Genomic DNA, 25663 nt, shown 5'->3' on the forward strand with positions numbered 1-25663 from the left:
TTGGCGTGTCAATACATCACAAAATTTGGGAAAATATTGGAAAATTTGGAAATAAATTTTTCATAATACAGCAAAATAGAAAAGGAGTCAATCTTGGATTATTGCGACATGTGCGAATGAAAATGAGTAATTATTTTTAATATTATGTCAAAATATTGATATAATGTCGAAATATAAGTAAGAAAATACGTCGGAAACTGGCTTCCATAGCAACGCGCATGCACCCGGATATGAATTGACCGTAGCTAAAAGTCGTGTTGATGCAAGTGTATAAAATAGGTCATCACAGTAACCGGTATATTAATAAACATACATAAATATACATCTGACAGTTGTTGTAATTCTGAGAAGGTATGTTTGTTTTTATTCAAGTCATAAATAGCGAGCAGTTGGGTGAATCACTTGCGTGTGTTTCTTGTAGCTGTTACATACGCTTTTAGCGTAGTTTACGTTAGTGCTAGCTTTGTCACAGTCATTTAAATGAATTAGCTCCTAAGCTAGATAGTCTACACTCTGAGCTTTACTAACATTCGCTGTTGAAAAAAAGAAGTTTTCTCTAGCTGCAGTAGTTGCTGGTTTTCGCCGTTTCTCTACCCAAACTATTCCCACAGGTTACTGTAATGGTAATCTAGCTAGACACGGAGCCTTTGAGCTGCGTTAGCTGAACTGCTCGATTGTTTTAACCTGATGTTTGCTTCCTTTAATTTGAGTTATTCTGTGTATCTTCTAGGACATTTTCAAGGGCACCCGAGTATGGGGAAAGGCTGCAAGGTTGTGGTGTGTGGCTTTGCCTCTGTCGGTAAAACAGCTATTCTCGAACAGTTACTGTACGGCAACCACAGTGTGGGTTAGTGGACGTTCTTGATCTTTCTACAAAAACAACTGCAGCGTGGTCAGCTTGTTCCTCCACTGACACTCTGTCTAGTACAGTTTGGGCACCCCTGGTCAAAATGTTTTTATCGGCTGGCTAAATAAGAAAAATATCTGATTTCCAAATGATTGATTGATTGATTGATTGATTGATAACCTTGAAAACCTTGAAAAGGGGCTGGAAGCAAAGGTTTGGGCACCCCTGGTCAAAATGTTTTTATCGGCTGGCTAAATAAGAAACATATGATCTGATTTCCAAATGATTGATTTGATTGATTGATTGATTCATTCATTGATTGATAGATAGATAGATAGATAGATAGATAACCTTGAAAACCTTGAAAACCTTGAAAAGGGGCTGGAAGCAAAGGTTTGGGCACCCCTGGTCAAAATGTTCTTATCGGCTGGCTAAATAAGAAACATATGATCTGATTTCCAAATGATTGATTGATTAATAGATATATAAATAGATAGATAGCCTTCAAAACCTTGAAAAGGGGCTGGAAGCAAAGGTTTGGGCACCCTGCATGATCCGTACCAAAGTCTTATATAGGTTTATTTTCTAACATCTCTGTTTGTACTGAGTAAATACCTCCTTTGGAAAGTATCCACAGATTTTCTGTTATGTTGCGGTCCGGGGGGACAGCTTGCGCTTCTTGGGGTAGTTCGTTGTGGATTTTGACGTGTGTTTAGGATCATTTTTCAAGCCACACTTTTTTCATCTTCTAGTCCAGACTATGTTTCCAGAATTTGCTTTTTTTTTAACTCAATCCGTTCTTCCCTCTACCAGTGAAATGTTTTCTGTGCCACTGGCTGTAACATAAGCCAGAACATCAGTCAGCCCTCATACTTAACAGTTAAATAGGTTAACTTTTTTTTTTTTTTATGAAATTCTGCATTTTTTTTTCTCCATTGCAGCCAAGAATTGTACTTTAGCTTCAGCAGTCAACAGGACTTCCATATGGTTATTACAAAATGTATCAATCTTGTTTAGATGTTCCTAAAAAACATCTGATGCTGGAATTTGTGGCAAGAACATTTTTTTCTTTCATTAAAGTCATATTTGTGCAGGTGAAACAGAAACAGTTTCATTTCCAGCAACTCTGTTAGCCGTTTTCAGCGAGTCTTAGTTTTCTTCCAAACCTGAACTTGACCCACCCATCAACCTGTTCCTGTTAACTGCCATTTCTTAATTACATTATGAACTGAGGAAGCAGATCCCTGAAAGCACTGTTGTATTGTATAACATTTTCCTGCTTTATGAGCACTCATTATGTTCAGTGTATTTAGTAAGAGTATTTATAAAGCTTTGAAAATTGCATCACCTGGACGTTCCTAACAGTGACTAAATAAACCATAGTCCTTACAGACGAAGACCTTAGTAATAGTTATCAGAGAACTCTGATTTCTTAAGGCGTCCATGCGTGTTACATGATGCTCCTTTCTTATTCTTTTTTCTTAAAGACTGTAGAAATTTTAAATAATACACTAATCTAGCATAAAATGTGGAAAAGGATGTCTTATCTTTAACTTTATATCTTTCTACAAACTTGAATATTTACAGTAACCAAAATTTTGACCAGGGGTACCCAAACATTTAAATGCCACTATAATTATGCAATACATACTGCACAGTATGCTTTTGTATACTATTATATACATTACAATATACACACAATAAAGTTATAGATAGAAGTTATAGATTAAACTAGACATTTTTATTAGCAGCAGAATAGCTGTCATTTTTTATTATAAAAATGAATATTTTCCCTACTGCTCTCTCTTTCTGAAAGACCAATGAACACACCAATTTCTGTGTTTTCTTTTACACACAAATGATCAGTAGTAACTCCGTAATATTAATGATGGTAACACGCCGAATTCAGACCATCTTCTGTTTATGCTTTTGGGTTATGTCAGGTATAGTAGCTTGACAAGCACCAAACAACCGTTGACATCTTAATAAATGTTGTTTATGAATGACTCAGAGGTGATGTGTTTTCTAATACTTGACTGGGGAGTTGCTTGTAATCAAAACCGTGAATAACACACTAGGTAATAACTGTAATTTTGTTTAACAAATCCTTTAATCCATGTTGTTCACAATTGAACACTGTAATGTATCTGTTTCTGTAAAGTTGTCCATTTCACTCAATTCACAGATATGTTCAAGAATTTCATTCAAGAATTCAAGCTTAAGGTTATAACAGTAAATTATGTCTCAAATATAACTATTTTCAGAATGTTGATTCATCCAGATTTTGTGTGTATTGTCTGTATTCACTACATACTGGATGCTAATGTAATTAGTATCCTGATTGAATTTACTCCATTTAGTGGTGGGCGATATGGGCAATATTAACATGATATTTAAAGACATTTTCATGATACACAATATTTATTGTGATGCATGTGATTGCAGAGAAAAAACATAAGCAGCTAGACTTGGAGCTCTGAGTGGTCCAGTGGAGGCGCTGCCACTATAACAGACGATTGCTGGTTTAAATTCCGGGTTATGTTGCTTGCCATCAGCAGGCGGAATCGGAGAGAGCTTAATTGGCCTTGCTCTCTCAGGGATGGATTGATGGTTGATTTTGGTCAGTGCAGGCGTCTGTTTGCTGTTGTATCTGAAAAGCCATGCTTTCCTTTGAGTGCGCTGGCCAGCTAGCGATGCTGCATCAGCAGCAGCTGACTTCACATGTGTCAGAGGAGACGTGTCAGTCTTTACCTTCCTTGTGTTGGGGACATTACTAGGGATGGAGGGGGATTTAGTTAAGGTCACATGAATGGAGATTGGGTAATTGGCCTTCCAAATTGGCTAGATAGTATGTGCTGCACTTCATCCAATTTTACCAGACTAATTACACGGTAATGAAATGTGTCAGTTAATCAGTGTTCTTTAAGAACTGGCAAGAGCCCCAATATGCTTAGAAAAGCACATTGTATATCATGGTAACATAATTCATCACAGTACGATAAAATATTGTCATATTGCATTATTGTTTCATTTATCACATTACTTGCTTAAACTGTATTGCCTTTCGTCTAGGTGCAGAATTGAATGAAACCCAGGAAGATATTTATGTTGCCTCCGTTGAGACAGACCGTGGAGTGAGGGAGCAGTTACGGTTATATGACACAAGGGGGCTCCGAGATGGCCAGGATCTTCCAAAACATTACTTCTCCGTGGCTGACGGCTTTGTGCTGGTCTACAGCGTTGATAGTCTGGAGTCTTTCAAGAAAGTTGACCTGCTAAAGAAAGAAATAGACAAATCCAGGGACAAAAAGGAGGTAAAAAGAGACCATAGTAAAAACATTCACTTCTGACTGTCATTGATTTAACAAAATAATAAATAGAGGCATTAGTAAAATGTTCCATATAGGGAAAATATAAGGACTGTTTTTCACTGGTTTGTTTCAATTTAACGCTGAGTACATTTACCTGTTAAAGGTTTGGGGACATATTTTTTAAATATGTTTAACACAAATGATGATGTTCTTTATATTGGTTTGCAGTAACTTAACATAGTAAATCCTAAGAATGTTCGTTTGGCAGAAAACATCACAGGTTTTTTGACAACTTGCTAATTTGTGCTAAGATGAGAATAAAGCTCAGGACATTATCTCTTCTTGTTGGAATGTCAGCATTAATCAACATTCAAAGCTTTCAAGTCCTTGGTTGGGCCAACAGAGCTTTTCATAGAAAGGGAGACACTTTAATGAACATGAAGATCAATGTTGAAGATAAAAATTAATATTAAACATTAACATAATTTTATGTCAGTCAGTTTATGCTTTTAAACTGACTGACTGACATGCGCAAAAGTCAATTTCCCTTCTACTTGGTGCACATTTATGAGGAATGTTGAGTTGTACTGGCTTAAAAGTCACATGAATTCTAATCTAGCTGTTCAGACTGAGTTGCATTGCAGCTTATTAGATAAGTATCGGATTTTAGTACCACCTATGAAAGTGGCACAAATCTGAACTGACAATGTTAGATGGAGTGTGTTTTTGCCGTTCACACTGCCACACAGATAACACATCTCATATGACAAAAAAGATCCAATTCGAGCAACCTTAACCTGCTGTGTAGAGTACAGAGAGTATTTGGGCAAAGTGTAGTTTTGAGTACTATGGTCCCCATATTGACTTGTGTTTAGTAATGTCTAAGCTCGTATCTTTGAATTCTAGTCTATTCAAACTAGCTGAGGTTGTTCTTGAGTAAACAGCAAAGCTGAATTAGAGCGTCTGCTAAATACTGTACATGTAAATGTCCCTGCAGTTCTGTCCCTAATAAATCTATCTAAATCTGTCTAAATGTATAAAACTAAACAGCTGTTCTATACAGGTTGTAGTTAGTTGAGGACTAACAGTGAAGAAATTTAAAAGTAGTTCAAAAAGAAAGTAGTACTTACTTTAGTATTTACATTCATGGCATTTGGCAGATTTTTCAGGTCATATTACGTGAGGTAGGAGAATGTAGGGTTAGGAGTCTCCAGAAATAGCATAGTGTTCCCCATGGGATTTCTTGTTTAGTTCAGATATGTATCCAAGTGTTTTATAAATTGTAGAAAGCAAAACTGAATCCATTCCAGATTGGAGTTACTGTGAAATGCAAGTAAGTATAGAATGCAATATTGTTGAGCAATAGCCCCAGGGTCACATAAATATTGTACTGCTTCTAGAGTACAGTGGATACACCAATATCACTTTGAAATATCAGTCAAATCTATTAAATCATCTTTTTGATGCCCCTTAATCTTTCAGCAGTTATTGACAGTACTGATGTGATTCTGGTGTTATCGTGCGTCTCTTACCATGGTGTGTTTGCCTTAGAGGGGACTTGAGCCCCAGTCTGCCTCATTAGGGTCAGAGCTTTCATCCACTAACACTAAACCAATTGAAAGAAGGAAAGCTGTCCCCAGACTTTTAAACTGTATTTCTACCATTCCAGTCTTTTTTGACCGTATGTCTAATACTACACCTACTTTTATAGCTTAAAGCATTCACAGCACATGTGCACATTGACATCTCTATATATATCCAGGTGATGGTGATTGTGCTGGGTAACAAGGCTGATCTGCGAGAGCGTCGTCAGGTGGAGCAGGAGGTGGCTCAGCAGTGGGCCCGTGGGGAGAAAGTGAAGCTGTGGGAGGTGAGCGTTATGGAGCGCAGCTCCCTCATCGAGCCCTTCACAACCCTCACAAGCCGCCTCACTCAGCCCCAGAGCAAATCTGCCTTCCCTCTACCCGGCCGCAAGAGCAAGGGCACCCCCGCCAACGACATTTAACTGAGCATTTAAGTCCTTGCAAAATCAGCGTTCCTAGTGAAGAGCACTTTGTTGGCACTATCAGAGAATATTGAATATTGATAGAGTTTAATGATGAACACTTTACACTTATTTATGCTAGTTAGGAATATAATGTTCAAATGACTTGGGTTTGAATAAAGCAGCGATTAGCTGACCGTAGCAACATGACCTTGCAGTCATAGCAAGACCTCAGCAAAGATTTTATTCTAAGCGTTTCTGGACTGTTTGTTAGTCCGTTCATGCTAAAATGTTCGCACCATGTAACAGACAGACAGCATTTTCAAATGGTGTTTGAATAATAATGAAAACAAATGTTGAGGGTTTGATATGACAGTGACGATGTATGTCAAGGTTGTCAAGACAAGACGTGGCAACATGGAACGTACTGTTACCAGACACTTTCAGATAAGACAGTCTGGTTGAGAATCTTTTTACAGTGCTTCCACAACACTGAGAAACTAAAGATAGCTCTTTTGTCATCTGAGGCGCTTGTCTTTTCAAACTGCCACAAGTGCTTTTAATAATCTCACCAACTGAGATGTGGAGGTTTTACTGATATCAACTATTTATGTAACACCATGATAAAGTCTTCCAACACCATTCATAATGGAACACTTTATAACCGTAGTCTTCAACCCTGCTCCTGAAGAGCTACCTTCCAGCAGACTTTGGATCCAACCAATTGCTGCCTTCCAGAAGTTCTTGATTGGCTCGAACATGCATATTAGACTTGGGTTGGTGTTGAAACCTGTAGCATGGTAGCTCTCCAGAAGGATGGCTGGAGACCACTGCTTTATAGACCTTTAACCTGGCTGATCTTAGCTCTGCATTTTAGCCCAAAGCATTTGTAGCACGGTACTGTAATACTTGACTAATAATCTTATAGCAATAGGAACACTGCAAAAAACAACCAAACAAAAAACAACTTTGCCAACGAAATTATCAAGAATTTAGTGTTTATTGAGCTCAACATTATTTCACACCAAAACATTCTGAATGGCTTTGTTGTGACTAGTAAGATACCATTTATATATTTTTTCTACTTCTTTTCTAGGTAGAATAATTTTAGATAGTGAATAATTTTGCTAACTGAATTAGAATTGCACTAGATGGCTCAAAAGCATATATAAGATGATTTCACTTGCCAAGATATTTTGTTGCAGTAAACAAAAGCATTCTTCACATTTTATACAATAGCTCAAGATTGGTGAAGCTGTGTGTGGGAGTGTGTATGAATGCCAAAATTGCTTGTGTACATAAGGATATTTATTTTATTTATTTTTTTGTCACTTCATACATCATAGAAACTTAAATTGTCTACAATTGCACAACTCTTTCTGTAATGTGTTTTGTGGTCAGAACTCTCTAGTTTTAAGTAACAATATACTGTATTAAAAAGGTAGCCCAATAAACATGATGCATTTGGGCTCTTTGACTTTTTATTTTGCACTTGGAAAAACTACACAGTGATGGTGTAACAACGAATGTTGTGGTATTTGCAGTTATTCATAATTATAATATCAAGTAGTGAATCTAAAAAACAAAATTAATGAGAATTCATTTTAAAGCCAAATTGTGATTTTTAGTGCCTTTTGTTTTTAGGTTTGAGCAGTATGACATAGCTCATAAAAAAAAAACTGATGAAGATCAGTCATCAGACATCGTCATTTTTATACACTAAATACATGTTTGGGGCTCTTTTACCACAAATTACTGCATCAATGCGGCATGGCCTGTAGGCAAATCAGCCTGAAGCACTGCTGAGATGTTACTGAAGCCCAGGTTTGCTTTGATCCTGGCCTTCAGCTTGTCTGTATTGCTGGGTTGGTTGTTCATCAGATTTTCTATGGGGTTCAGGTCTGGAGTGTTGCTGGCCAGTCAGTACAATCATGGTCAGCAAACCATTTGGTAGTAGTTTTAGCATCCTGCTGGAAGTGGAAATCAACAGTGACATTAAGAAAAAAACAGGAAAAAAAAAAAGAAAATCTCCTGGTAGATGGCTGCAATGACTTTGGACTTGATAAAACACAGTGGATCAATACCAGCAGATGACATGGCTAAACCATCACAGATTGTGGAAACTTCATACTGGACTTCAGAGAACTTTGGACCCCTGAGCAACGGTCCAGTTCTTTTTCTCCTTAGCCCAGGAAAGACACTTCTGATATTGTCGCTGGTTCAGGAACAGCTTTCGTGCATGGTGGCTCTTGATGCACAGTCACCAGCCTCAGTCCTCACTTTTTTTGACAATCCTCTCAAGGCTGCAGTCATCCCTGTTGCTTATGCAGCTTTTTCCACCACACTTCCACTTTCAGACAAATTTCCATTATTGTGCTTTAATTAAGCTCTCCGCCAGCTTTTTCAGCAATGACCTCCTGTAGCTTACTGTGGATGATCGTCTTCTAGACAACTATAGCATTAGCAGTTCTCCTTATGATTGTTGTTTGCTTATATGATTGTTGTGTTGATATGGTGTGCTTAAATACACCAAGAGATACACAATTTATACTGAATAGTAGATTTACTATTACTCCCATATGAAATAATCTAAAATACTGCATTTCTGTAATTTAATTAGCTATAAGCCAAGTTTGTCTCTAAATGCCACCTCTAATTTTGCAGCAAAGATATAGCTACCAAAAATAAAACCACTCTTCAAAGTAACTCACCCAGATCACCATGCCTGTATGTTTGCCAAGACTAGAATCAACACCTAAAATCAGAGCGGTTTATTGTAAAATGCACAGTTCTAGAGAAACATGCAGAGTCAGTCTGGGACTGTGGAATTGAGTGCAGATCAATTCTCTTCAACTGGTTTAAACAATCATTTTACTTCAGTTAACCCCTTTTAAGGACTCCTGAACATCCGGTGTATATATTGACTTCTATATTCAGAAAAAGGAGCTTTTCTTTTAGCCAGGGATTTTTTTTTTGTTGTTTATAGCACAGAATAATATAGGACCCTTGTGGGTGAAACTGCATCACAACTAGAGAAAGAATGAGAGTGTGTCACTGTCTTAAAAAGATTTGTGGCTGATGACTTCGCTGACCACGCTGATGAGAGTAATTGCTGACAAAGCCAAAAGGCAGAGTACATCCAATGTAACTTTAATAGCAGAGGGGGGAAAATACATTACAGTCAGACATGGTACCAGAGGGTCATGCTGTGATTTCATTTTACAAGCAATCAGGGTTTATAAATGAAGGTCTTTTTGAAACACTAACTAAAATCAATTTACAAGAGCAGAACAAAAAAGGAAGACACATTAAGATCCATTATTGCCAAATCATGATTCTACATGGGTCAAGAGAAAAGAAAAGGTCACACATAGACAATATCAGGAAAAAAAGAAGACTTTAAATCCCACCATAAAAATCCTCCCTGCTCTCTATCCCACGGCTGAATCCCGTTACCCAACCCCCCCGCCCCTCCCCTCCCCTTCATATACATCCTCCTCCCTCTCCCACCCTTACAATACCCACCCCATCCCTTAAGCCCCCACCCAAGTCATCCCAACCAGCAGCTTTCTTTCCTTACTGCATGCGATTATGTGGCGTAGCGCTTGGTCCACTGTTTGGCTATTCTGTCGTGCTCTGGTCTGTTGGTTGTGTACTGCGTGGCGATACTTCCCACCAGAGGGTCAGCTACAAGAAGGAAATTGCAAATTAGTGTCAGTTTAAAACAAGGAACTTGTAATCATAACTAAGCATCATAATGTTTAGCAACACCCCCCCCACAATAATTTTATGTTCAAAGTAAGCATTTCTGCAACAACAGTACATAGTTGTGACCCATGACCTTTAAAGGGAAGGTTTTTTTATTATATTCATTTTTTATAATTATTTTTTTTGAGTAATAACACCTATCATCTATAATCCAGCTATGGGCCTGGGCTCCCAAAAAAAGCCTCTTAGCACAGATTAAATATCAGTGTTAAATGGTAGAGCGAGCATCACAACACTACCATTTAAGATGACCATAATGCAACAATATTCAGATCAGTTGGATAGTGTGTGCTCTGATGGCCCTTACAACCAGCATTTGTCTTACTGAGGAATTACTGGAAATAACAAGTCAAAAGTGCATGCAGCAAAAGTCACTTGAAGTACAGCAAGATTTCATATGTGCAGCAACCGCACGTCCCTTCTGCAATCATTCGCACGACATTCAATGCACTTCAATGCCACACATGCCTAGGTAAAAGTCCACGTTGCGAACACAAGCGATTTGAACGTGCAGCGAACCATAGTGGTTCTGCTTTCTGGTCTTAAACATGATCCACTAAGCTCTGCTCAACACTGATGGAGCTTCCTCTCAATCCACTCATTACCAAACTGTAACCCACGAGAGTGGGTCATGACCCACAGTGTGAAAACCACTAGTATAAACGCCAAGACTTGTGTGTTTAAATGGTTCTTTGCATGATCAAATGACTCTTCATATACAAGGAACATCTCTTCTAGGCGGTTCTTTAAAAGAACATTTGAAAAATTGGTTCTATATAGCACCAAGTCTTTCATTATTGTTACGAGCCAAAGACCTCTTTCTGAGTACTAAGAAATAACTCTTCTGGCTAGATGAAGAATGTGAAGGCATTAAAATCCTCATAAGTGAGACATCTGTTTAACAAATCTTAATGCAGAATAAGCCTTATATTAATATATGCTGATTTTCTCAGACCACCATTATACTGGTAAAACCTTTCATCATAAGTTTTTACCAATTTGCTTACATCTTATAAAATTAAATACATTTTCATTTGTAGTGCAAATATAGCCGAAAGTGAATCACATTCAGTATTATACCATTTTCAAAAATTGTCTGCAGCATCATACATGAGCATCAAACAGCTAAATGCATGCCCACACCTGTAACTGCCAGGGCTGACCTGTATGGCCTCCTCTGTTATAGTCTAGGTCTTACAGGCTGAGCTCCAGCATACAAGCCATTACTGGCAACACTGTAGCTTTGGCCCAAGACCAGAAGGTAAGTCAAGACAATTCAGTGGTTTTCAATGTGACTTCAGCACTGAGAGACACATATTAAGCAAATGCTAGTTTCACTTTCCAGTTACTGACAAAATAGGTTATTTTTATATAAGATCCCATTAACATCTTATGGCACATTAAGGATCCTTTTCACTATATTACAGCATGTGTTAAGAGCACTGAGGCGTCTCTTACCAGGGTTGCAGTCTGTCAGCAGGGAGCAGATTGACAGCAGCACCTTGGAGATAGTGAGGGCTGGACTCCAGTTGTCCTTCAGAATATCCAGACAGATCACGCCCTGACTGTTGATGTTGCAGTGGTAGATTCTTGTACGGAACGTCACCTGGAATACCAAACAAGTCTTTTGTTTTCAAATTCGAGTTGGAGTTGCAGGTCAAATGTAGAAATCTTATAATTACAATCACTTTTTTTAAAGCTAATCTTTCACTAAACCTAAATGCTTCCAAGAATGAACCCAGCAAGACATTTTTCAAATATTAAGAGCAACTGTATACATTATATCTTTAACGCAAGTTTATAAATAATAAATAAACCCATCAGGACACACCAGGGTAGTAAACATAAATTAGTTAAAATGTTAATGTTAAAAAACTATTTTCTTAAGTCAGCAGGAATGGATATTTGCCATAATTAACAACAAACTGGCTCCCTCTTCTCTGAATTTCACTTCTCCTTTTCTGTCAGAGGCAATGAACACAAAAATACAATACTAAAAATGCTAGGAGAATATTCTGCATGTCCCCTGATAAACATCCAACAAAGTAATCACAGTAGCCTATACTTTCTGCATTCATGCAAACAGAACAATTACAAATTCTTTGCTATACATTTCACAATTGTGCAAAATAAGTAGAACCTGTGGACACTTACATTTTCACTGTAACTAGGACTAATATTCTGTTAGCTAAAATATGGTTACAGCAAACAATGGCAAAAAACAAGCAGTACATTATTTTGACACTTTCTTTGACACTTATTGTTTCCACTGTACCCAAGAACTCAATACATCATGCAATATAAAACCAGACACTGCAAGAGCAAAGCAAAGCAGAAACCCTGCTCACCTTGGGAGGTTTGAAGGGGTAGTCTGGAGTGAAGGCAATGTCAAGAAAGAAGACTCCTCCCTCATACACAGAGCCTGGAGGGCCCAGAATGGTTGACCTCCATTCATAGATGTTGTCTCCTTTTGGACCAGCACTGAAACAGCACAGCCAGGGTGTCAACAGAATAAAAGTAACATTTGGCATCAATTAATAATATATATATATATTTTTTTTAAATCATGCCGAGTCATACAGAAAAGTAACCCGCTACGTATTCTACATATTTGCTTAATCCTGACATAGGGAAGAACCCATAGGAGCATGATTCCATCTACAAGTGGGCCAAGATAACTGATTGATTTAAATATTTTATATACATTTATTTTCCAAAAGACAGCAAAGACTGAATGTTAAATAGCCTGTATCGTGTGTAAACCCTCCCACCCACGAGAAGTGATACAGCTAAGACGAATCCTTTGTTTTTACACCGGAAACACACCACAGGAATCCCTTTCGTTTAGTGCCATGTAGCTTATGACAATCGGGAATTACACCGTGATTTGTACATGCATAACTATTTGCAGTACTTGCTGTGGTGTTAGTATAAAAGGTCACACTGCCAACACGTGTGAACTGCAAAAGGGCAGAACTGCTCCAAAATGCATTTCACTTAACTGTGCTCATGAGGGGAAGAAAAATAAATAAATAAAAACCTGGCACTCTACCATTGCAATGTTCCTACTAGGCTTTATGGCATTTCTTGTTTTGCTTGTGCATACTGACTGTTCCAACTTGCTGGAACCTCTAAATACACCAAGTATTGGGATACACATGGTGAGGTTAGTTTTTCTTTTTTCTAGCCATATCGCCCACTTTTAGATCAGTACACAAGTTATGCAACTGCAAATGCCAGCCAGTGCCAAGAGCAAGAATATCAAGGCTGTGCTATAATGATGTGAGTAAACTAGAGCTAAACTAGAGGCCTGAAGTGACAGCGAGATTGAGGTGAGCAAACTGCCAATTCCATTTGGCCCCCTTAAACATGGTGCTGGGATAAAAAGATATCTACTAAATATAAACAGACTTCCATCATGACAAGTGCAAATAAAAGCAGAAATATATTACCCAAGTCAGATTGTAAATTTAGCCTGAGGTTTGTTCTTGTGACCAAAATGGCCTTTTGGATGAATGCCACTGTGCAACAGCAAGCTTCACCACAAATGCCTCAGTCAGCGTCTCAACAGAACACCGAGTGTGTGCCCGAGCGCGCGCACACACACACTATCACTGCCCTGTATCTGTACATGTGCAAAGACGCGAACACAACAGAGCTACAGAGATACTGCACTGTCTATTGGAGACATATACACAGACCTTCACAAAGAACAAGTATTCTGACCCTCTGACACAGTCACCACGGTCATTTGCTTAAATAATAAACTTATTTACGTCTCTCTCTTGCTCTCTCCAATAATCTGCAGGAATTGCCGGGTGTGAAGAGGAACAAATGATATGAACAATGATATGATGTCAAAGCTAGAATGAAATAGCATAGAACTACTTGTAACATAAAGCAACGCAAAGTAGGTCACATGATAATTACAGTGTCCTCCCAAGTTACCCCAACATCAAGCAGCTAGCTATTTAGCAAAGCATGTGAGAGAACTTCCATTATGTCAGTTGTGAGGAAAGAAGCGCATCAAGGGGAGACAACTATAAACTTGAATATGAGAAACTTATTCAAGCTTAAGTGGAAATAAAAAAAAGATGTCCTGCAAAATGCACCAGAGCAAAACAGACAATTGGCTAAATTCATTACACTGGAAGACCATTCAGCAGCTGCAACATTACACATGACAAAACTGACACATCATTTCTGAAGTGCCACAGCATTCACCAATACGCACAAAGTAGTAGTAGTCACATTGGTCTAGAAATCAAGGCAATGGGTTTCACAACTGAGGTCTGGAGCTCAGGCGCATGTCTGAGGTCATGACCAGTCTGGCAGCACATTAGATAGACTCTACAATTTTACATAGCAAAGAGGGATGCTGCAGGCTAAACAATTTGGAAACAATTTTGAGGGTCTCACACACACATGAAGAGATACTAAATGCATGGCAAACTGCCAAGAGCTTAATCCAAGTCTTATGAACACTAAGAATTAATTAATTAATTGTTTTTGGTCGCGTCGATCACAGCACTCACAGCAAGTGGTGCACTCAATATCTGCAGAACATTCTGAGTCACAAAAAAACACCACTGGCCTTCTACTTATTTACACCTTGAGGACATTCAATTAGAGTCGAATATGCCTAGGAGGATTCCTCAGTGTGCCACAACGCATCATGCAGCATTTTTCACTACATTAAGTTATAGCCATATCGAGATAATAGAAAGCCACAGTAGATCATGTAACTTGAAATCTACACCAAGATAGACAGCCAGTCTTTTGGTAACTAACAAAAGCCAGGTCATCTCAGCTACATCACTATCCTAGCCGTGTACGGCTTGTCTTTTTTCTGAAAACAGACAGTTCACAGTGGGTGAAAGAAGACATAGGATACATATTATACATAGGATCTAAATGAATAGTTTATAACATCCGTTTTTCAGTATTTTATCGCATCTTTTCACAATCCTCTCCCGAATGGGGGAAGGGCACAAGTATGCCACCGCTGCTTAAAACAAAAACTTAAGTGGAAACACTAAGGGATTAAGACAATGAATATTATGCCCTTCTTTCTGCTGTGATTAAATAGTTTAACAAAACAGGGACTGATTACTCCATTCCTGTATCCATGCTGTAAAGATAGGAATGCATGATTACACCTTGAGTGTTGTAGTCCAGGTTAAGTAGTCAGTGTTTATGACTAAGTGCCTTCCTTCTTGTCTTTATGTTGATGTTGTTGCATTTAAAATGTTATTTTCCTCAATCATCATCATGACAGCTACTTCTCACATGTGAAGATGCTTTAAGGTGAAGAAAGGATGCATTATTGTCAGAACTAGACAACGTGGAAGACATTTGACCACATCTGAAACATCAGGGCCAGTAGAGCGGACCACAAGCAAAAGCAAAAGGAGCCTTTGTAGCACGTTTGATGAAATTCTCAAGGAAAGTGCAGCAGCACCCGTCCTGAGACAACAAGCACATTTTCAAGTGGAGACCTACATCAGCGAGCCAACCACTCAGGTCAGAGAATCCCTTGCTCTACTGGTAAGTCAACAAAACTCTACTGATCTCACAAGGGTGGAGAGTGAGAGGCTGTTCTGTACTGCCTTCAATATAGTTGTTGAAAGAAGAGCAGGCTGAGAGCAGAGTGCACTGAATACCCCCACCGAAGAATTCCCCCTGTTGATGCACTGACCAAAAACAGGGCTCTCTAGATGATGATCTAATTATCGCTCATTACTGTGTGCAAATTTGTTAAAGGTGGGGCAGTTTAGTTGATAAGAGTCTTAAATGTTCTTCTCAATGCTGCAATCACAGAATTTGGTAGATGTCTAAAAGTTGTGGTATATTCTGTACTCCATTTTAAATAGTATTTTTTTCACACATTTGCATTGTAAAGTTCTTCAATTCCAATAAATTGGACCAGTATTGCCTAGTGCACTGTATCTGAAGAGAAAAGAAATGGAAAAAGGCCATCACCACGCACATGTTTGTGTGTGTAAGCAAGACATTATACATCAGGATGTTTGCACCATAATGCATATCTGAAATTTTCTGATTATAAGAAACAAAGCCTGAGGGAGATCAATGCATTTCAGCTTGCTTTTCTTGAGGAAGAAAAACTAAAACACGGAGCATGGATTTGATATCTCTAAACACAGCTAAGGATAATCTCTCAAATCAATGTTTACACATGCCTGTTTCACATAAGCCTGCACATTCAATTTTCAATAATTTACTCCTTAAAGATAGCATAAGGAGTGACTATGGGATATATATATATATATATATATATATATATATATATAAAAATGTCAATGATGTTCCAATTGGCTGTCCTGTATGGTGCTACATTTTAAAAGAAGTCAGTCCAGATTGAAATATTCATGCAAGTACAATTTTGATGTGAACACGTCAAAGTTGTCTTAAGAGATGTAGCAGCTTGGCCCACGTATGAAGCTAACAGTAAGCTATAAACAGTAAAAATTATTACATGCTACTGTCACAATATATATAGAATATATATTTTACTGCAAATAAGAGATAAAAAAATAAAAAAAATAAAATTCAAACCTCAAGTCCTGACATTGTAATGGGTGTAACTGTTCACCAGGTGGGTGCCAGCCAGCTAAACGTTGATGACTACGCCTCTCCAACCAGATTTAACACACAAGAATGGAGCCGCTCTGCTGATTACATCAGAATTTCTGATGTAATACTACTGATTCTCAAAGGACCATAAAAAACAACCCCCAAATCATCATGAGGCAAAACACCTCCACACACACACACACCCACCCCTTTGGAGAGCTCTCAGAATAAGCAGAAGACCGCGAACAGTCGCCAAAAGACTCCGGCCCACACCTCAAAGCCTGCTGCACGGCTCAGTGTCACCTGAAGTTTGTCCAGGTTTGTCCAGAGACAATCACTGCTGACAGCATCCATAAACATTAGCTCACTGCAGTATGACAACACAAAAGGTTGCAGTGCCTAGGGGTTTTTAACACTGCAGATTTGCCTAGAGTTTCGTTACAGCTAAACTACATTTTTCTTTTAACCTCTTCCATAGAAAAATAAACTTGGTATTTCTTAATAAATAGAAGAAAAAAAAAAACAAACAAAAAAAAAAAACAGAATGTACACATTTGACATTTTGCAATGCTTAGGGGTTGCTTACTGGGGAGGCAACTTTTCAATCACTCAAATACACACAAAAGGCAAATCACTAGACTGACTTCGTTCATCTTCTGTTAACCTACAGCACCACTGAACATAATGTAACCAACAGCACAAATTAGGCCAACATAAGCAATGTGGCAGGTAGCAAAGAGGGTCATTTTTGAGACACCAGCTGCGAATGAAACATCACGCCAGCACATTAGTAAACGTTTCTATTGATGGCCTATCAAGTTGCGGGTCCCAGAAATGGAGTGGTAATAGAAAGGCCCATGAACAAACTGTGGGCTTTGCTTCATTCATGCGCCGCCCGAACAGGCAATTACAGTGCCGTGCAGCGTTTTTAATTTCAGTCCCAGTCTCATTACTCAGCTTGCGGCGCTGGTATGTGTGGAATCCTGAATGTGTGACTGAGTGACACCCATAGGCCAAAATTCACAGAGAAGCAAGGAAGGAGGCAGAGGAGGGAGAGAGACAGGGAGCAAGAAGGAGATCAGGAAAAGACAGTAAGAAGGAAAACAAACAAAGAAAGAACACAAAAAAAAGACAAAGAAAAAAAGGGTATACACAAGAAAGGAAATAAAGGGACATAAGAAAAGAAGCTTTTTTAAAATAATAAAATAAAAAAAAAACACTGAGGAGCACATAACCTGAAGGAAGAGGAGTGGGAGAAGCAACAGAAGTTAACGAGCAAGAGAAGAGTAGGAGACAAGAAGGGATGAAGTGTACAACAAATGAAGGACTCCCATGCTGAAGTCCAATAATGCTTTCAAAGTGGAGGTGTGTCCGCTGTGGAATTCCTCCTCAGGCATAAGTGGGTTCGGATTAATGCCATCATGCATTAAACGAACGGCATAAGAACAAAAACAAGTTTCTGCTACTCCAACTGTACACCATTATCTGACTCAGAACAGGCTCTGGGCTGGGTTTCCCGAAAGCATCTTAGCACAAAGACGATTCTCAAATGGTAGAGTGAGCCTCACACTCAACATTCTCTGTACCAGTTAAGATATTACAGCCAAGGTCCATTTGGGGAAACAGGGACCAGGCCAGTACAATGACAAGCAGGCCAGCACAATGAAGTGCACCACCTATTCATCTCTTCTTATCAAGTGTATCAAGGAATTCTCCTTTAGACAAGTAAACAAGCATATTTGGATAACAAATAGAACACGTAAACAATAAATATCACACAAACCAAGATGCCCTATAGCAGCACTGTCTTAGATTCAGAAATATTACAATCACTAACTACAGCCTAGTCTGCACATACATATCATGTAGTCCAGTGATGACAGCATACGATACATATTCTCTTAAATGTTTCATCGACCACTGTAATTTTAAGATTTGCCTGTATGTTGTGATGCAATGACAAACTCACAATGCACTCTGGTCCACATTCAGCTGATTATCTACAATTTTCACTAGTAATTAAGAGTAGAATGGGGGACATTATAGATCTAACAAGACTGTATAAAACACTGTATTTTACTTTAGTCTGCACTGCATCAGCTTTTTTAGAAAAATACAAAACACCGGAAAAAATCTTGTTGTGGAATCTGAAGAGTGCATTGCTAATTGTGCCCCAGAATATGATGGATAAGGTTTGTGATTTTCCTTGTTTTCCATATTCCAAAAGCAATAGAGCTGCTTTTCCAAGGAAGAAAAGTGAAAGCACCATGTTTGCCAAAATAAACAGCAACAACATGAGAAGCATGTAGTTCTGAAACGAACAGTAGTTCCTGATAACATTCCTCATTTCTATAACCTAAAAATACCTCTACACCGTTTTCCATGTAATTGCTGAACAGCACTCCTTAGGATGTGATTAAAGCCACAGTGTTTAACAAAGGACCTTTGTAGAGATGTTCCAGAAACCTTTTCTCTTGAGTATAAGGAAAAGCAACCAATGCCCTATACGAAACATCTTGAACGTGGTGTGAACAACTGTAATGAAAAGCTGAGAAACACAACTCTCAGGACACCAATCAAAGAGAACAGTGCAAGGTGAAACCTGACCTCTGTGCAAGATACAGCTCACACATGCCTCTGCAGTTTCCCCACTGCGAGCATGGCACACAGTTTCCAGACCACCAGCCCTCAAAACACTGCTTTTACATGAACCTGATCCCGAATGGGCATCTCCAACGTGAGGACATAGACCACACGCACCCACTGTATGAGCGTGTCACTCGTTTTAAACCCCATAATCCCCAACGGATTAACCAGGCAGCCCACAACATAGCCAGTCCAGTCCTAAAGCAGCAGTCACCGCGCACAATTTATCCCTGCTGTCAAGTCAAAACACCTTCATTTTGTTTGTTGATACACTTTACATTGCGTAAAGATTTCATAATACATGGTCAGTGAAATATCACCATGTGTGTCTTTGAATAGAAAATAATGCGTTTATCTCTTTCAGATGAAAACTAAATCTGGTTGATAAGGTTGCTAACAAATTATTTACACAAATCAAGCTTTTCTTGATCACTGTCAAACTATTAAAGAAAGAATTCTGAATGAGAAAATAAACAAGTTCACTGATCACAAAACCTTTTAAATAGCCCAATAAAATAACATTATCTACATTATTAAACTAATCAAATATTCAAAATTTGTAGACTTTCAAAATGCCTACACATCCTTAAAAACAGGAACACATAGGCTGTGGGAGACTAGACAAAAACAAAAGGAAACTTAAGAATGTGAATCAAAGTCCTGACAACATTATTTACAAAGTTCATGTGCCAAAGAGGGACTGCCTTCATACTGCACAGGTATGTGCGCGCACACACACACACACACACACACACACACACACACACACACACACACACACACACACAATAATCCAATACTGCACAGCTGTATTTGGTTCTCAGATAAGGTGTGGCAGTAAAAGTCAAATACTCTGCATTACAGTCACTGCATTAACACACACACACACACACACACACACACACACACACACACACACACACACACACACACTGCATTAACACACAGACACACAGACACACAGACACACTTAGGCAACCCTTCAGACACGACTGCACTAGAGGTCCAAGAGGCTGCAGCTTAACGTATAATCAGTTCCCACCTCAAGGTCTAGACGCAAGCAGTGCACACTGCTTAAGTCATCGGCGCTGAGACGGTGCTTCTCAACTCAACGACTTCGTTTAAGGCCGATGGCATAACATTTTAATACTAAAATTTGTATTTTTTTTCTTTTCTTAAAATTATACCAAAGGGAGCATGCAGTACTGCAAATGTTAACTAGACAAACTAGATTTACAGAAAAAAAACAACATTTCTTTTGTTTTTATGAAAAGGTGGCATATCTGTATAGATAAAGCCAAATATATAGCCAAATTCTATCCTAAAATAGCGCGCGCACACACACACTCACTCACTGTGTGATGTGAGGTTAAATGCCTGTTTCTTTTTGGGAGGCAATGGAGTGACCGAGTAGTCTGAAAATGATGGCCTACTTTTAGATGCTCATCATAAATGAAGGAGTATACATTAAAATCAGCTCACTGTGAAGATTAGTAGTTAGACAAATACTTCAAAAGTTTCAATGTTTGGTGGTGGAGAAGAAAACGGCATTGTGCCATAATTTTTAATTATTTGAACTGGTCAATCAAAACACCCGTTCAGATATAGCTGCCAGAACTGCCCCGTCTGTTGTCACTTTCTATACAAAGATCCCACACTTTTCTGAAAGAGTAACAGTCGTCCTCAGAAAACACTCAATGTAGGGTATACTGGGTCTTCAGAATAGGACCAGACACCGCTACACTAAAATAAAATAGACATCCTGTGACTCAGTCTCATGCTCCTTTGGTGATGTCTTTTGGGCCCAGCTAGACTTAAAGGTGAAACACACTGCAGCTCTCTAAGAAGCGCAGCACGCTGTGCCTAAACAGACCCCGGGAAAACAGGAAACACACTGCACTTCTAAACAGCTCTTTGAGCTCACTGGTAACTCAGGGCGGGAACAAACACAGGAAGTCATTTCGGAGAGCGAGAAGTCTGCTCTTTCTCCTAATCACCAAACAGCTGATACGCTCCACAAGGCAGAGATAGCATGTTCCTTAGGTCCTCCAGGTGAATCAGCATGCAGACACTTTTCCTCCTGCACCACATGGCTATACAGAGACTTTCTTTTTGTAAAACAAATGGCCTTTCGTCCAGCATCTTCTACAGTGCAATTCATTACATTTAGGTCAGTGTCTTACAGTTTTCTACCCTCAAAGTAAGTGTGGCTAACACTTCTGAACTCACTCTTATAGGCTATTCAAAGCACATAGACTGTGGCAACCCACAGATGACTGAAATCCAAGAGAAACTAACTGACTTACCTGCAATTTGGTGGAGGATCCAACATGATATCAGCCAGCTCCTTCTGAATTCTGACAAAAGAGCAAAAAAATAATAATAATAATTTAAGCAGCTTGTGATGTGATCCAAAAACTGTGTCCAACTTTTTTCTTCCCCCGCTCTCGCCACCTCAAAGCAGTGGGTGCAGCTGCTGAGGAACATCTGGAGAAACACTTGGACAAACACTTAGACAAAGCACTGGCCCTTTTACTCTTCCAAACAAGTGATCCCCTGCACGGGTGGTCTGTCTGCATTTGCCCAAACTGAGGAGGAGTTCAAGTGCAATTGGTGGTCAATACCTTGCCTACTTAACAGGACTGCCTTCCCCCCGCAAAACAAATGAAGTCTTGGTGATTTATTTAGTTTTTAACTCAATCTTTATAGATGAACAATTCGTTTCATCAGTCCAAACTAAAAAAAGAATTTGGGTGGCAGCAAGCAATTCAACTGGGATTACTTAACTAAAATAAATGCTTTAAATTAGAGGTTGGCAGTACGGCAATAGATGCAGGTCCCGATATTTATTTTTTGATATCTGATTAGATGAAACTGACAGGAGAACTCACATTACACTTAATTGAATTAAACAGGACTAATTAAGTACACACTCCCACACTCTCTCTTTCGAAACATGTAGTTGATCAGTGTTCCCTAGACATAATGATAATTTCCACAATATCAATATCGCCGTATTACCTGCCCCCCCCCCCATTATTTTTAGAACCAAAAGCTATATTTTACACCAATCCAAACCAAAAACTACAAATCAACTTCTGTCCCATCCCACTTTCCACAGTTTGCCCTGCTGCCTTTTTAATAGACATGTCCTTCATAACTCAAATACCACGCACAGCTGGCTTTCTGCAGATGTTAATAACCCTTTCCTTTAACTAGCATGCTCAATGTGAATGAGCTGATGTCTTCTGCACTTTGTCTTGTTTGTATTTGCACGGTGTGTGTGTGGGTGTAAATATGTACAGCATGTGTAATTAGGTGTATTTATTCTGTGTACATAACGTCCTGTGTTCCTCAGCTACTCCTCCATCCACATTTCCTCATGGAGGAGATCAATAGGACATCTAGACAGCCATCTACAGCTACCGATCTACGGCCACGGAGCAGGCCAGCCTTACCTTTTGGCGCTGGTGGAGAGGAGTTTGGAGGTCTTGCTCATGTTGGCTTTGCTCTCTCGCTTCTTGCTAGGCGTGTCTTTCTCCGCTTGCTGGTGAGCGGAGGAGGAAGAGGAGGATGAAGAGGAGCTAGAGCTGGCACGCGAATCCTCATCCGACATGCTACCGACCTCGAAAGAGGAGGAGGAGGAGGAGGAGGAGGGGGGAACAAAAGGAAATGCGATGACCGGCGTCACCAAACACAGCCTTACACACAGCAATAAAGCGAGGAGAAAATAAAGAGCACAGAGAACAATGTGGGAGAAAACGGAGAGAACCTCAGGCGCCGAGGGTGACCTTTAACTCCCCACTTTCACACACATACGCACACACAATACGGCTCCTAGCGAAGCCTTCGTCCTTCACGTAGTCAAATAAACGCCAAATTTCGACGCGATGCTCCCTCTTATCGACCAATTATTTACTTATTTCATAACCCAGTAGCCTGAGGGGAGATTAGCCTGCTGACCTCGATGTTTGCGCCGATACCGTACGGCTGTGTTTACCCCACAGCAACGCTGACGTCGCGAAAAAAACGCTTCAAGCCGCTGTGGAAAATGCGAGAAGCCTGAAGTGAGATTTTTTCCCCCAATAAAACCGGTCGAAACGAAGCCAACTGGAAGCGGAGTTGTGTGTGTGTGTGTGTGTGTGTGTGTGTGTGTGTGTGGTGGGGGGGTCAAAAATGGACGGGCGCCGTCGCAGCGTTGTGCAAGAGTCTCTCCGGTTTCTCTCGCCTCGACTTCGAGAAACTTTCACCGTCAAAAGCACGACGAGCTTCGCCGACGACGAACCAGAGCCGTACAGCTGGACGAACCCAACTTTAAACCGTCGAACGGCTGCCTATTTTCCGACCTGGCGCCGTATGTCTGTACACACGCAGGCAGGCAGGCAGGCAGGCAGGCAGTCAGCCGACCTCCCCTCTCTCTCTCTCTCTCCGCCAGTCCCAACAACAGAGCCGCGCTCTCTCTCCCTCCCTCCTCTCGACGGCTTAAGCCCTTTCGTCCCCCCGTTCGAACACCAAAAAGCACTTGACCACCTTAACTACCAACCCAACACTGAAAACACGACGGTAAATCCCCGGCTACCTTTCTTTGTGTCTGTGTCGAGCCCTTCTCTTCCCCGTCGCCTGCGGACGCGCGTGGCTTTGGCCTCTCGCGCAGCGGAAGTGCTCGTGCAGCAGCAGCAGCAGCAGCAGTAGTGTGGCGAGCCGATGGCCCGCATTCACTGATAATGTCAAACGGTGTGAATAGACCACACAGCCAGACTCTGCCGAACCCCCCAGATTTGGCAGCACATAAGTGACCCGAAGACCCCCACTCGACTAATAAAAGCTTTACAGCGTAAACACTTCTGACTTTGCCGAGTTTTGACCTATTATAACAGCTTCCATTTAGCCAGCAAACCACAAGCCACAACCAATGATCAGTTGGCATTAGCTAATACTCCATTTAGCATTAAACAGGTACAGGTAGTTTATACTGCCTGCTGTAAGTTATTTTACTGGCTGCATGACAAAGAATTTTAGCCAGCAAAAACTACAACAACCTTTAGCCTACTGGTGTAGGATAATAGTAATAATAATAATAATAATAAAACATACAACAGTTACAGGTACTTTTTACTGAGCGCTATGACCTCTTATTGATCGCTTGACAAGTTTAAAGCTAATATCTGTGTTCCAAAGCTACAGCTGGGTGTTAGGTAATAAAATAATTCAGTGTATACAGTTAAAGGTATTTTATTCAGCATCGATCATTTGACAAATTCGAAGAAAAGTTTGGCCTTCAAAAACTACCATTATAAGGTTAGCTAAGGCCTTGTGAGACCAATGACTGACAGTTGCTAGCTCCCACCGATCGATTGACAAGTTTACAGGCAGTCTTTGCATTAAAAAAGGTGTTAGCAAATAAAAGATTTAGCATACAACAGTTACAGTTTGGTTTTGCTGATAATTGTAAAATATTGTATCGACCGATGACAATGCTTTTTTTTTCCCAGCAAAAACCACCACATTTTTTTTGCCCGTTTGTTACTTTTTACTGACAGTTCCCATTTTAAGCTCTCGTCTGTCCACTTCACAAGTTTACAGCTAATTGTTGCCTTCAAAAACTACCACAAGGTGTTAGTTAATGAAATATTGAGTATTTACATTTATAAGCTAGTGTGTCAATCACTTTACTCCTTAATTAAAAGGAGATTTTGGCCTTTGAAAACTATCACTAATGCTTAGTCATGTTATTTACTGACAATTATGAGCACCATTGAACAGGTTGAGGGATTCATTTTGCAATAAAAGGTTTAATCGATATACAATCATGAACAACTTTGTCCACAGTCTTCCATGATCTTCCATGATCTGAGTAAGTTATTTTTAATATTCCCAGCAAATACAGTCTTGAAGTGTTAGATAATAAATGATTTAGCGTTTTATTTAGTCTTGAATTGTGAGCCATCTAACAAGTTTAAAAGAAGAAGGATGTCTAGATGTCAGAAACTACCATATAAAGTGTGATATTTAGCCTGGAAATATGATTTATTGACCTTACTGTTTAAACTAAAAAACTAAATTAAAATACATGTCTAAAAGAGTCAAATGGCTTCTGACTAGCATGTGTCTGTCCTGTTTTTCCTTGGCTGGGGGTGGACTGTATAATCCTGTTAGTTAAACTTTTAAGGCAGTTTCCTTAATTTAGGATTACAGGCCTTATATCATAGAAATACAAATTTCCTTTACTTTTTTAAATAAATAAGTTTTATGAACTCATTAACCATTACATTTTCAAATGTCTTCTCTACACAATCTGAAACTAGCTTTAAAAACGACCCATTTTAGATCATTTTCTTTTTGAAATCACCAATGCTTTTACATATATTTGCCAGTGTAGTCTCCAGCAGCTAAGCTCTACCCAGTAACAGTGAAAGTTATGAGGAGTGTTTCAATCCTGACTGCTTTTTAAATGAGACACCATGCAGTCTCATTTATTACATCTATCAGTTTTTAAGACATTCTGTTAAACAC

The 25663-nt window shown here is 39.4% G+C and overlaps 3 protein-coding genes across 5 annotated transcripts in view; 1 reads left to right on the forward strand and 2 right to left on the reverse strand.

The window, feature by feature from the left end:
• The window catches only part of rpl15 (ribosomal protein L15), a 133591-nt gene that overhangs the window by 3202 nt on the left and 104726 nt on the right, over nt 1-25663 (reverse strand). The window contains exon 1 of one of the 2 annotated variants that reach the window (XM_072675411.1): nt 17308-17317. The exons of the other annotated variant lie outside the window; for it this stretch is intronic. The gene's annotated coding sequence lies outside the window, so the exon portion shown is untranslated. Of the gene's footprint in view, nt 1-17307; nt 17318-25663 lie in introns of those variants that run through there. 2 annotated transcript variants of the gene reach the window in all.
• On the forward strand, nt 252-7601 carry nkiras1 (NFKB inhibitor interacting Ras-like 1). The gene is made up of 4 exons (XM_072674628.1): nt 252-351; nt 731-847; nt 3920-4161; nt 5921-7601. Exons 2-4 carry the CDS (start codon nt 754-756, stop codon nt 6161-6163), a joined length of 579 nt encoding a protein of 192 aa, XP_072530729.1. The 5' UTR covers nt 252-351; nt 731-753; the 3' UTR covers nt 6164-7601.
• On the reverse strand, nt 9674-23873 carry ube2e1 (ubiquitin-conjugating enzyme E2E 1). 2 transcript variants are annotated; one of them, XM_072675406.1, is made up of 6 exons: nt 23730-23873; nt 22609-22775; nt 21457-21507; nt 12259-12391; nt 11369-11516; nt 9674-9829 (listed from the first exon to the last, which is right to left on the reverse strand). In XM_072675406.1, the coding sequence occupies exons 2-6, from the start codon at nt 22764-22766 to the stop codon at nt 9732-9734; spliced, it is 588 nt and encodes a 195-aa protein (XP_072531507.1). In that variant the 5' UTR covers nt 22767-22775; nt 23730-23873; the 3' UTR covers nt 9674-9731. The 2 variants fall into 2 exon arrangements, with proteins under 2 accessions (XP_072531507.1, XP_072531508.1); XM_072675407.1 differs by having other exon boundaries at nt 22609-22767; nt 23730-23809.

The sequence above is a fragment of the Salminus brasiliensis genome, chromosome 3 (genome assembly GCF_030463535.1).
Source record: "Salminus brasiliensis chromosome 3, fSalBra1.hap2, whole genome shotgun sequence".
In the NCBI taxonomy this organism is placed as follows: Eukaryota; Metazoa; Chordata; class Actinopteri; order Characiformes; family Bryconidae; genus Salminus; species Salminus brasiliensis.

Excerpts from the sequence above, each read along its gene's own strand:
- nkiras1 (XM_072674628.1), top strand. The coding sequence starts at position 754 with ATGGGGAAAGGCTGCAAGGTTGTGGTGTGTGGCTTTGCCTCTGTCGGT. Across the intron at positions 848-3,919 it reads GTACGGCAACCACAGTGTGG|GTGCAGAATTGAATGAAACC; the intron begins GTTAGTGGACGT and ends CCTTTCGTCTAG. Across the intron at positions 4,162-5,920 it reads AATCCAGGGACAAAAAGGAG|GTGATGGTGATTGTGCTGGG; the intron begins GTAAAAAGAGAC and ends ATATATATCCAG.
- ube2e1 (XM_072675406.1), bottom strand. The coding sequence starts at position 22,766 with ATGTCGGATGAGGATTCGCGTGCCAGCTCTAGCTCCTCTTCATCCTCC. Across the intron at positions 21,508-22,608 it reads CTCTCCACCAGCGCCAAAAG|AATTCAGAAGGAGCTGGCTG; the intron begins GTAAGGCTGGCC and ends CTCTTTTGTCAG. Across the intron at positions 9,830-11,368 it reads GCTGACAGACTGCAACCCTG|CTGACCCTCTGGTGGGAAGT; the intron begins GTAAGAGACGCC and ends TCCTTCTTGTAG.